This window comes from Castor canadensis, chromosome 7, assembly GCF_047511655.1.
Source record: "Castor canadensis chromosome 7, mCasCan1.hap1v2, whole genome shotgun sequence".
NCBI lineage: Eukaryota > Metazoa > Chordata > Mammalia > Rodentia > Castoridae > Castor > Castor canadensis.
Genome location: NC_133392.1, coordinates 77,191,459 through 77,204,758, shown reverse-complemented (window position 1 = coordinate 77,204,758; position 13,300 = coordinate 77,191,459). Strand labels below are relative to the sequence as shown.

General features: G+C 45.4%; 1 protein-coding gene across 9 annotated transcripts in view; it reads right to left on the bottom strand.

Annotated features, from left to right (window-relative positions):
• Positions 1–13,300, bottom strand: part of Wdfy4 (WDFY family member 4) — a 293,488-nt gene that overhangs the window by 74,095 nt on the left and 206,093 nt on the right. For all 9 annotated transcript variants that reach the window (XM_074079382.1, XM_074079385.1, XM_074079383.1 and 6 more), the window contains 3 exons: positions 9,040–9,188; positions 3,173–3,293; positions 1,242–1,327 (listed from right to left, as the gene is read on the bottom strand). In XM_074079382.1, coding sequence (XP_073935483.1) covers positions 1,242–1,327; positions 3,173–3,293; positions 9,040–9,188 — 356 coding nt within the window. The remainder of the gene's footprint in view (positions 1–1,241; positions 1,328–3,172; positions 3,294–9,039; positions 9,189–13,300) is intronic.

Sequence of the window (13,300 nt, the reverse complement as noted above, 5' to 3'; positions counted from 1 at the left end):
ACTTTGTTTTATAACCAGAAACCTTAGGGGAAAACAAATCAAGTTTATTACTATGTGTCTCCTTATTCAGTTTGGTCTAACATGGACCTGCACGACACTTTTAGGAGGCAATCTAACAACAGCCCTCAGAGGAAATGCATCAGAAGCTTCACCTTAGTCAGAGTGGGCATGCCCAGAGCTGGTACCATCAGCCCCTCTGCAGGTATTGTTTTTCTTACTCTGGCTCTATCCTCTGGAGGCAACAGTTGACCCTGGTGGCCAGGCCCACCAAAAATGCAAAGATGAACCTCTGAGCACAAAGGAGGCTCCCAGGCCACGATGATTTCACCTTCAAACTTCCAGTCCAACAGGGAGTGCAGCATAAACACCCTCCTACCTCTCCACCTTCTACATGTGACCCAGTCCTCCTGTCCCCTCTGCCCTGCTGAGACACTCTACAAATCTATTTGTCTATAACTTTAATAACAATAAAAATAAATGGCTTTGAATGTTAAGAATTTAGATACTGGCTTACAGTTCTTAGATTGATTCATCTAGCTGGAGAAAGAGCTGAACTAAAACAGCAGGCTTCTCACTTTTAGAAAAAGATGTACAATGCACAAATGAGAAATCGGTTGTTTGGAATTCTTCTCAGTGAAAATGGAAATTGGAGCCACTAAAATTGTAATTGGGATGAAAAAGAAAGATTAAAGTAAAACAAATTACTTGGAAAGTTAGAAAATACAGCCAGAACATTCTGGAACACCAGTTAAACAGCCTGGTTTTGGAATTGGGGTTTGAACTCAGGTCTTGATGTTTCAGCCACAATTGCAGTCTATTTTTGCTCTGGTGGTTTTGGAGATGGAGTCTTGTGAATACTTGTCCAGGCTGGCCTTGAACCACAATCCTCCCAATCTTAGCCTCCCAAGTAGCCACTGGCACCCACCCAGCCACTTTCTAAACAGATTGTATCTGTATGACTTTTTTCTCCCTTCAGTCACTACTGTCTGAAACTGCTTTCCCCCATGAAATTAGAGCTTGCTTCCCAGAATGTAGGGAAGGACCTCCTCTATCTTTTATCTGTAATTTTTTTCCAGGATTCAACAGTATTGTGGGTCAGGATGTTCTTTCTGGTATCTAACCTAAATCCTATTTGATATCACTTGGGAACACTTTTCCTGAGAACATTGCTGAGCAATCTCTGTTCCCCTGCTCTAGGCTCAGGATCAATTTCATTAGAAGGAGGATTTTCAATCCATTACCTTTTGAAGGCTTTACTCCGGTCACTGTTGTAGAAGACAAGGAGCTTGGAATATCCATTTTGGAAAAAGATCTCCAGGGCAATGTCCTAAAAAGAGAAATCTCTCTTACTGCTTCTGATGTTTCCTGGAATAGTGACACCACTGGGGAACCCACTTCTGGCTATGGGTCATGTGGATCTCTTGGTGACGGATGAGAGGGGGATCTGCAGATGGATGGGGTCACCATCCATCTCACCAGAAACACCAGAAAGTAGCAGAGTGGAGGGTGCCTCTCAACCTGAGCACCACTGCATGTTTCTCTACAGACACAAAGGGCAAAAGGTGCTTTGACCAGTTCACCTGCCGAGCCATCCAGACACGCCACACTGACACAACAGTGCTGTTATTAAGGGGATGTTGTTAATGCCAAAATAAAATTGATATACTTTTCTTTTCCTCCTCCTTCACTCTCTTCCTCCCTTCTATTCCAAGATATAAAAGTAACAGACTTGGAATAAGGAATACAGTGAATCCACTGTGGATACACCTCAAGGATAAGTTGGAGTCAGGGCGACAGAATTCCCAGGGCTGGAGGGAGGACCAGCGGGGAGTGAGGCCTGGACCCGCAGGGATTGAGGAGGAAAAGGGCCAACTTCAGAGGTTGGATCCTGCATCCCCTCACAGTCATGTCCCATGTCCACCTGCTGGAAGTGAGTTCTCCAAGTCCAGACATCAAGGTGCCTGAGCAGAGAGGAGGTATTTACAATGGTACTGCAAAATCCCTCTCCTCTGCCAGTGCATGTAAGAGCTGCGGGTAGTTTTTTGTACAAAGAGAAATGTAAGTAACATAAAAAGCAAAGTAAAGTGGAATTCATGGAGGCAACCGTTTACACCAGCTACGGTGAGTGCCAGGATCTGATTTTCCCCTGGGAGACCTAGGATGGACAACTGGTGGCCTGGATCTCAAAACTCCCTCCTCAGCCACCTCTGTCCCACTTGGCAGTGCTCACATGCCACCCACTTCTGTTTTCCTCCACCATCAGGGGAACCAACCATATGGAAACAATCACTGTTTACTGGGGAAAAAGAAACTCACTGAACCTATTTGCTACTACCAATAACCTGTTTAAGGCAGATGTCGAATCATAAAATACAAATTTGAGTACCTACCTTATGCCCCCAAATGTGCTCAGTGTTATATGTATAATAGTAGATAAGACAAGATGTGACCTCCCGTGCCCTGGAGGGTGAGGAAGTCCAGAGAGGTTCCCAAGTGAGCCACAGTCAGGGTGAAGCCCAGCTTCGGCTGCCCTACCCAGGGCGTGTCTAGCGGGAGCTGTCTCTTCCATGTGCCACCTCCTAACTCACAAGCAAACTCAGGAAAATCAGGTAAATAAGAGCCAACTGCTTTGCAGGCAAAAGCAGCAGTGAGGGAGAAAGAGGACTCATCAGAGGCCGGTCTAAACAAGCAGGAAAGCTTTCTAGCATTCATCTCCTGAGCTTCAGTTTCATAGTATAATAATGAGACTCCACAAGGAAGCTCACATTGTAGTTCAAAGTTCACAAATGAAAAGTGTGTCAGGGACAAATACTGTCCTCTTACTGGCCTTGGGAACCATCCCAGACCCTTCAGAGCAGGGCAGGCAGCACTGGACTCTGAGTCATCAGCTCTGTAGTAATACCCTGAATTCCTAAATCTCCAAGCAGCTCTGGAGTATGTTGAGGGGAAAAACAGGATGGATCCTAAATGACATAGTGAGTGAGCGAATGGAGAGAGTGTAGTGGAAGCCAGAACTCCAAGCCTGCTGGGGACCAGCATACCCCCTCTCTCCTAAGGGGTTTCTCTAAGGGCCCTGGGCTGCACAGAGGTACCAAGAGGTTGTCCTCAACGGTGCCTGAATCACCTGTCCCAATGATGAGATGGCCCTCCCATCTGTCCCCTCTAGGCATACCTGCAGGAGGAAGCGGGCCTGCCGGAGCTCCTTGAGATCCCTGTAGCCATGGCGCTGGCAGGAGTAATGGTCGGAGGACCTGTCTTTGCTGCACATGTTGAAAATGAAGGGATCGCTGATGCTGGAGAGGAAATTAGACATGCAATACACACTTTGGGACATTCAGGGGAAAGGGCCTTGGATAGGCTTCTCCCATATCCTGCCTTCTCCTGGCCCCACCCAAATTTCTAGGGACACACTGAAGGAGGCTGTGGCCATGCCACCCGGTGTGCCAGCCCCCATCAACTTGGCAAGCCCTTTCTGAGTGCTGGTTCATGTCCTCTCTGGAACTGGGATCTCTAACACATGTAGCTGCCATGCCCTGGAGGAGCAGGGCAGGGTGGCAGCTCAACAGGTGAGGGACAAGATCAAGATGGGGCTATGAAAAGGCTCCCTGGGTGCAGGGTTCCATGAGAAGGTGCAAAACGACGTGGTCCTCCAGTCCTCTGGGCCCACCTCCCCCAGCTTCTAGCCCCAGAAGCACCGAGAGCTCTTTAGATGGACTGCCTTGAGTTTCAGGGTAAATCCAGCCTAGGAAGGAGAGGTCCATTGAGCTCTGAAGACATTGCTTAATCACACAGCAAAAACAACTGACTGGAAGCCAGCACTAATTTGATTTGCAAGCTCAAGGCTTGGGTCAGAGAAAGGATAGGAGGCACATTCTTAAAGTTCCCCAAAGCCAGGCTTTCCATACTCAGCAGCAAGCCTGGAGGACTGGCAGGAACCTATGGAAGAGGCAGCGTAGGGACACAAGTGAGAACCCAGCCTCACCTCCTGACCACTGCAGCAGGGAGGGCTACTTGAGGGAGGTAGGAGGTGGTCTAAAGATGAGACCACTTGGATGGTTACATGGGGACCTCAGGAAGCTTTTCCTGGAAGGTGGCAGAAGCCTGCCTCCTTGAGAAGAAGAGGATGGAGGAGGAAGGGAGAACCATGAATTTCTCTGAATATTTGTTTCTGAACAGAACATTGTACACTGAAGTAACTGGGCACAGTGAGTAGACCAGTGAAGTTTTAAAGCATCCCTACCTATGGGGACTGAAGAAACAAAGTTGATTTCAGTTATGGACAGTTTCATTTCTGAACAGGTGGACCATGTACACATTTTAGATTGTGTATATAACCATATACATTCTGACAAAATGTCCTTTTATGATAGAGAAATAAAGGGGCCCAGCATGTCAGCCCTTGAGAAGCCTGTGTGCTGATTATAGGCCCGGGGAGTCAAAGAGTTGAAGAACCCCAGCCCAAAGTGGTTCTGCTTGGCCAACCCAAGGTGGTGGGAACAGGCGAGGAGACCTTTTCATCTCTTCCTCATGCCAGAGGACCAGCTCCCAGGGTTGCAACCTCTGTCTGACCCACAGTGGAAACCATGAGGCCTCCATGTTATCATTCTGGAGCCTAGATAGAGGTCAGGCTGTCTTAGGCTGCAGAAATTCTCCAGTCAGTAACTGGTGGTGGTCCAGAATGGACTTGCATGCCAAGTACCAAGTTGACGGTCACTGAAGGTCAGCGGGGAAGCCTGGGTCCTTTGTGCAGCTCCTGTACAGCTAGACTTCAAAGGTGCAAACTCAGGCTCTCTGTGGCCCCTCCTGCTGCCTCTCAGAACAGCCCTCCTACATCCTGTGCCCTGCCCTCCTACATCCTCTGCCCTGAGCCATGTCTCCGCAGGATTGATCAAATATAAAATGTGGCTTTGGTTCTAGTCTCTTCTGCCAGGATGCTTTAATTCAAACCTGCTTCTGGCCAAGGCCTTTTGTACATTATTAATGCTTCTGCCTGGTCTAAGCTGAGCTTCCCCTAAACTTCTCTGAATCCTAGTGGGCCACGGTGCTAATTCTACTTCCTACCCTTGACTTAGGCCAAACAGCATCTCAGGTCAAGGGCTGGTGGGAATAGTAACCGCAAATCCTCTGTGTTCCCACAGGCTCCTGTTTATGGGAACCACAGCAAATATCCTTCAGGCCTTAGCTGCACCTTGGTCAGCTTCTCTCCTCTGCAGGTGTTCTGTCCCTTCATCTCTCTTGAGTTCTGTGCATGTTTCCTCAGTGAGTGCTGTGTTCCCGACCGTCAAGCACTTCCCTGTCCACTGTTTAATTTGATCCTCAAAATGAACATCTAGCGAGCATGAATTATTATTATTTCCATATTATAAATCAGGAAACTGCATTCCAGAAAGCCAAGACTTTTCCAAGGCCACATGGTGATTAAGAGATGGACCCTGGATTCAAACCCAGGTACTATTACTAAAACCAAAGCTTTTTCAATAATATCTTCTCTCCCTGAGGCAGAAAGGTTCCCTGAGTTTTTAGGAGCTCTTCCCATCAGCTCTCTCATTTTACTTTATTCTGTGTTTCTGGATTCTGCAATCTAAGACTCTGAAACACGCACAGTATGAGGAAGAATGCACTGAAAATGGTGATGGGCTTCTAGGAGGAAAGAGTCATTTTTCTGTTGCTTATAGGGACTGAATAAACAGACATGAATCTTTAGGTGGACCCAAATCCTCAGAAAACCTAAATTATACATATTATTGAGTGCACTGGTGGAAGTCCAAACTGAAGTCTATCTTATGCAGTATTAGTCACACAACTGTGACTGGGTGTCTTCAACAACAATACATCCTGCATGTTATATGGAATAAATCAGAGCTCAGGCATCCAAGGTTAATGGGTAGGAAGGGGAAGCAGATCTATGCTCTTGTTTAGGTAGAGCTGTTGCCATGGCAAATTGAATGCTGTTCACAGTGCTACTGCCTGACAGCAATCATGACATGAAAATGGCCCTGGGTGATCACAGTGTAACTTTAATATTCTTACTAGGGAAATCACAGTCAGCTGAATGATAATCATAATATTGATTGACCTGGTCTTTGTCAGCAGCAGTAGATTTCAGAATAAACTACACTTTGGTTTTCCTTCCATTTAAATTTATTCAATTCAATTATTGTCAGAATTATGCCTGAAATTTGTCTTTGGAAACGTTCACTAGATCATAAACTCTTCAGTGGACCCAGCCACATCTAATATCTTTGTATCTGTGGAGTCTACTGTAGTGTCTAACTCAAGATAGTTTTGCAATAAATATTTGAAGAATTGAATTAAACACAGAAATGATGGCTTAAATCTGCTCACCAATGGGGGGGAGCATCTTGTTTTAATATGCCATCACTAGGGTCCAGCTGGATGATTTGGGTTTTCACCAAATCAATAAAATGCTATGTATTGTGATCTTGACTACCATTGTTTTGAGTAAAATTGTGTCCTCCTTCCACCCTAAGAGACATGTTTAAATCAGAATGTGACTTTATTTAGAAATTGGACATTTACAGAAGTCATTAAGTCAAAATGAGTTCACGGGGGTAAGCCCTAATCTAATAAACCAGTTCTTCATAAATAAAAGGGAAATTTGGGCAGAGATAGACGCAGAAGGAAGATGATGTGAAGACACATGAAGGAGAAGACAGCCATGTAACTGGAATGATACAGCTATGCCAAGGAATGCAAGGACTGTCCACTGACACCAGAAGCTGCAAGAGGCAAAGAAGGATCCCCCTAACTCCTCATCAGTCAGGACAGCATGGTCCTGCTGATACTTGGATTTCATACTTCTAGGGTCTAGTCCTAAAAGACAATAGACTTCTGGTTTTTTAAAGTTTTTGACAACCCTAGAAAAATAATATAACACCCAATTTTCAGCTAAGAAAGGAAGGCAATATAAATAAAAATTAACCTCCTCAGAAGGTTCTTAGTTTCTGCAGAAAGTTCCCAAGTACACAAGTCCAATCATGGATGGAGAATTTGCAGTGTTCTTGAGCTTTCTTTGGGATATTTTTATGGTGCATCAGAGAGCATCTTTCAAGGTCTACTGCTCAACAGTACTCAACTTGATGGCAGTCTTTTAGAGAAGCACTTCAGGGTTGAATTAGCTTTATTTTTAACAGGCTTATTTATGTATCTTCCTTAGTCTCCATGGTCAAAATCAAATCTAATCCCCATTGATCTGACATGATCTACGAGCCTGTCTCTGAGAATGGCCTCTCCAGGAGTGCCAGTAGTTTCTTCAGGCAGTAGACAAGACCCCGGAGGAAAAGTGCTGTCTGATTAACAAACGCTTCTTTGAGGTATGGTAACTAAAATTACCTGTGCAATTCCCCAATGCACTACTCCAGGGTAGTAATTTGTTCTCACTCTACTCCTCCTTGCATCTAGAAAAGTACATTTCCAGACAAGAGAAGTCTCTCTTGTCATTGCAAATCAAGTGAATATACACAATGTGACCACTAGGTTTCTATTAAAAGTGCAGAGATAGTCAATTTGATCATGATTAGATGCACCTCATAAACACAATGTACCTAATCAATATGATCTTAACTCACACTAGCTCAGTCTAAACTGGGGTGAAGCGTGAAGCAATGGAGTATGTCATCACATGGGCACGGCATGCAGATAGGTAGAGTAAAAAGCTTTCATCAGCCCTCAGAAAGGCAAGTCTGCAAACCCATTGTCCGTATCGATCAGTATCAATAAAACATGAACAATAAGATGGGATGAGTGTGCCAAGTATTAATTATGCCTCTCCTACCTTGGAAAACACAGAAGACTTGCAGCAATCAGTGAGCATTTGGTATGAATAAAAGATGGGAATTAGCAGAGAGAAAGATGCCAAGCATTATAAAGCAAGTCTAAATCTAAACGGAAAGAGGGTGGGCTGACATCCACTCTCCCTCACTCCTCAACTCTTGCTTCCTGACACAGGCTGGAAATCCTAAAACAACCAGAAGTTAAAATTCTTACTCATTGGCAGGTCAAGACTTCGATTCCTCTGTCAGTAGCTTAAAACAGTGGTTCTCAAAGTATGGTGGAATCTCTCTGAGCTAGGAACTTGGTAAAACCTCAGGTCCTACCTACTGGATTAGAAACTAGAGAGGAAGCAGGGCCTAGAAGTCTGTGTTCTAATCAACCCCCCTGGGTGATTCCGATGTGAGCTAGGTTTGAAGTCACCAGGCTGAGAAGTTACCTTGTCATCACAGGTAACCATAAAAGGCAGCCATCTCTGCATGAAGAAGTCTTCATCCAAACATCTTCAAAAGCAAAGATCAAGTGGAAAAATACAACTCAACAATTTGACTTTTAGAAAAACTGAAAACACGGTCAATTCCATTTTGAATGGCTGTACTTTGTGAACACAAGAGAATTGACTAATAAGAGCTAGTTGAACCTAAATAGACCAAACACACTTTCTGCTAAAGAAGAATTTCAGAATTTCCTGCCAAGGATGTCTGATATTAGATGGTGTCAAATGACTGGAGGTTTCTGTACAAACCTTACCCATCCTTGAAGTCCCAGATTTTAGCCACTTCCTTAGGTCACTGTCGTTTCTCCAAAGAGTGGATTGCCATGTGCCCCATTGTTCCTTTATGACAGTATGCTCCAACTCTCCCCCAAAGCACCTGTGTACACTGTCGATTGTACTCATGCCTCTGCATGAAGGACAGTACCTGTTGGCTCACATAGAATGAGCAACCAACAAATTGTGGACTGTGTAAGTGGATGTCACTGGATTAAATTACCTGAATAACCTGAGGCAAGAGTCCTGTGTACTGGAGTACATTCCATACCAAGATGGACATGAGGATCTGCTATGTTGTCACGCATTCCAGACAGCTTAGGAAACCATGGCCATGGCTTATGCTTGCAGATTCTGTTTTAACTCATGGCTTGGTTTTGGGTCCTAAGCCCACAGTAAGAGCCAACTGGGGAGGGAAGGGAAAGTGAAAAGGAGGTCAGGTTCAGGGGTGAATCAGCTGAAAAAAGTGAGGAACTCACTTGGATAAGCAATGGCGGGTGCAGTAGACATCGCCAGTGGGAGACAGAGTGAAATTCTCGCAGATATAGAAGTGCTGATGGCCAAAGAGCAAGACTCCTTCAGAGACCAGGTGGCCCTGCACAATCACCAGGGGGAACTTCTGTGTCACCTGGAGGAAGAGAGTGTCAGAGTCAGGCTGTGAGCATGTGAAACATGCCCGTGATTCTTCTGAAACAAGAAGACAGTGACCAGCTCCCCAGAGGTAACCCAGAGGTGAAAGGGGGGTGTGCCTTATATGAATGATAGACTGTACTACTATTCATAGCCTGAATGGCTGTTCTACATGCAGAGCCCTGTGCAGTTTTAAACTACACAAGGACACTATCACCCTCGCAAGGCACGTGGATGATGTTTGTTGCTTGTTCTAAGCATGTCAAAATCATTTTTCTCACTTCAAGTCCCTCCACACCCATGCAAGGCATCCTGCGTGAACAATGAGGCAGATTTACCAGGCACAAGGTATCCCTCAGTTACAAAGAAAAAGTTTGTCCAGGGACCAGCAAGTGAGTGGCTGAGTCAGGACTAGAACTCAGGTATGCCCAAAACAAGTGTAAGCCTGCTACTGCTGACTCTGCAAGGCCAAGGCAAGGGACAGGGATGCTTAGGGTCCATCCAGATTCTTCTTCTTGGACTACAGCATCGTTTGGCTGGGGAAATGATGGCAGCTTTTCAGAATTGCCTCAGCTACAGAGAACACCTGGGCCAAGATCCTGTCCCCTCCACTGGTCAATGTGGAGTAGGGAAGCTCAGCCCTTTCAGGTCCACTCTGAAGAACCATTCCAGACCTATCACTCCCAAGATAGGATCGCCAAGGCCATTACTGAAACTGCATTAATTACACTTCTCACTGGGCCAGCTCTGTGACTGAACTCTGACATTCTTCATGCATGCGCTCCTCAGGATCATAGTCAGCTTCCCAGGGAATCTGAACTGCAACAATGACTCCTATGTGTAGCAAGTTGGTCCTTCCATGGAATAAATGCCAGAAGGGAGCAGCGAGTGTCTAAAGAGACTGAGAGTGAAACCAAGGCCAACATTTTGTCAGGGTAATTTATGCTTATAATTGATTTTTTTGGAGGAAAAAAGGAAAGTGGTCTCAGGAAATAAGAATATCAACAAAGGCGGAGTGTCCCAACCCATAGTCCCAGCTACTTAGGAAACTGAGGCAGGAGGACTGCTGCAATCTGTTCAATCCAGCCTGGGTCACAAAGTAAGACCCCATCTCTCCCTCAAAAAAAAAAAAAAAAAAGGAATCCCAGCACAGATCAGTATTATGACATAAATTTGGTTTTCATCAACCAAATTTGTTATGGATTAATTTCCCAAAGTAACAGTATTGAGGTAGCTAGGCCTTTAAGATGAATTAAAGAAGGTTGTTATAAATCCAATTTGGCTCCTTGGATCATGACTCCATCTCTCTTGCTTCCTGTCTTACCACATGATCTCTCTCTCTCTCTCTCTCTCTCTCTCTCTCTCTCTCCCCATCATCATGCAATTCTATCCAGCAGCACAAGGCCCTCACCAGAAACCAGACGAAGACACCATGCTGCTTGGACTTTCTAGTCACCAGAATTGGGAACCAAATAAACCTCTATTTTGGCAGACATTACCCAGCATCAGGTGTTTTGTTATAGCAACACAAAATGGACAAAGATATCTACTAAATGGTACAGCCTGGTACTCAACCTGAGTGCTCACCTTTGGGAGCAATGATGAAGCCATGGTGGTGAGACCTAGAAAGGTGACCCTGAATCCTTGTTCTCCAACTCATGCATTTAAATGAGCTTAGTCAAAGTTAGGGCCAAGGCAACAAAGCAGAGACTGACGGTTTTGTTCCAAGACAAGCATTGGCAACTACGATCCAAGGTTAGTCAAGGCTGAGCTATTTTTCCTTAGTAAAGACCACCCAAGATTTCTGTAACCAAGCCCACTACAGGCAGCAGGATATCTCAGTCTCTTCTAAGTCCACTGTGTCAGAGAGGCTGGCCCTCAAGCCATCTTCCAAGCTAGAGTCCAGTGTGGACTCATTTCCAATTTCATTCATTCTTCCAGACAGTCATCTAGTCCACAGCTGTGGATGTGGTGACTCCTCCATGCTGGACCCTGAGCTGGGGTTTGGGAATACAGAGTGGGCAAGACAAACAAAGCCTCTACCCTCCTGGCACTTAAAATTTATTGGGGGAGATAGATGATGGACATACACATCAACCAACAGCTACTGCAAATTTTTATGATATGTCTGAGAGAGAAAAAATACAGCAATGATAATGAGGCAGAGAGAGACTTGAAGAGGACGCTGTTTTATGCAAACTGAGACCTGAATGGTGGGGTAGCCATGGAAAAGCTCCAAGAAGATTTCAGGGAAAGGGAGGATTCAGCTAAGAGCCTAGACACAGGAAGCACAGACTAGGGGAGCATAAGAGGTCAGTGTGGCTGAGATGAAGGTGGCAAGGATCACTGGGGCCTGAGATACCTCAGAACGCATTGCATTTTGGTCTGGTTGTGATAGAAAACCATTGGAGAGCTCCTTCCATTGTCCTTATCTGACAATAAGGTACTTATTGTCAGATGGAGTATGGATTGGAAAGGCTCAAGAGTGCAGGGAGGGCACACAGTTTTGTGGCCGCTTGAGTGGCCTGTGGGAGGGGGATTGGCCTGGGATGGGATAGCACAGTTGGAAGAGAAAGAGGCATGTGGAACCAGACAAGAAGATGAAGAATCTGCTACTAGATTTGCCATACAAGTGAAAAGAAAGGAAGGAAGGGAAGAAGGATGGGATGGAGGAAAGGGGAAAGGGATGGAGGAAGGAAGGAAGGGAGGCAGGGAGGCTGGGTGGGAGTAAGGGAGGAAAGTAATGTCTGCTTTGGGATTTGGACAATTGAGTGGGGTCCCCAGCTTCCCTATGGTCATCCCCAGAGGCTTCCACCATTATCACTTTATTGCACAGACGGTCCCCAATTTATGATGGCTTGACTTACAATTTTTCAGCTTTACAGTAGTGTAAAAGCAATAAGAGTTCAGTAGAAAGCACAGGCTGGATTTTGAATTGTGATCTTTTTGCAGGTGAGAGACATGCCCTGTGGCTCTTCCGTGAAATGCAGGCAGTGGCAGTGGTGAGCCACAGCTCCCATCAGCCTCATGATCCCAAAAGAAAACAACCACGGCTCCCAGGGTGCCGTGCGGCTAAGCCGAGATGCTAAGCTATAAATTCAGTGCTCTAACTTGGGATATTTTCTCCTTACACTAGGTTTATCAGGGCTAGTGTGCAACCACAGCCTAAATCAAGGAGCATCTGTATATTCTTCCAAAACTGTCTTTATTTTGGCAGTACTGGGCTTTAAACTCAGGGCCTTAAGCTTTGGCAGGTGCTCTACATGAGCCACACCTCCCAGCTCTCTTTTTCTGTAGTTATTTTTTCAATAGGGCCTTGTAATTTTGCCTGGGGCCAGGTTCAGCCTGTGATCCTCCAGTGTAGCTGGGATTATAGGGATGAACTACCACACCTAGCTTGTGAAATAGGTTCTTGCTAACTTTTTTGCCCAGGTTGGCCTAGGGTCACAATCCTCCCATCTCCACCTCTGCCTCATACATAGCTTGGATTACAGGCATGTGCCACCACACCCAGCCCTCTTCCAAAGATGTACAATCGTGCTTCATACACGTTCATTTTAAATACAAATAACCTATCTGTGTGCATATGGCTCTGCATCTAGTCTTTTCCCCTAACAACCCATCTTGCAGAGCCTTCCTAATCATTGCTCATAGAGTTGTCTCACTTTTATTAACAGTTGCAGGCTATTTCTGTGCAACTTATTTGACCAATCTTCCAATGACTCGAGCTGCTTTTAAATTTTCAATGCTGCATTGACCATCCGTATACTGCAGGTGCCCTTCAAACACAGAGGTAAGTTTGCGGGAAATTCCTAGAAGCAGGATTGCAGGTCAGGGGCAATAGTCTGGTAGCAATTGCCAACTGCCCTCCTGCAAAGTGGCACCAATTTTTACTCCCACCAGCCCTGCAGGAGGGCATTACAGCTTGAATATGGTTTGAGTGTGTCCCCAAGGACTCCTGTCATTACCGTCGTGAGATATGAAGGAGGAACAATCCAACTGTGGTGTTTAGAGGTGGGCCCTTTAAGAGGTAGGAGGTGATTAGGATTATATAAAGTCATCAGAGTGAAGGCCCTAATATTGAATTCTGCTGCCTTTATAAGAGGAAGG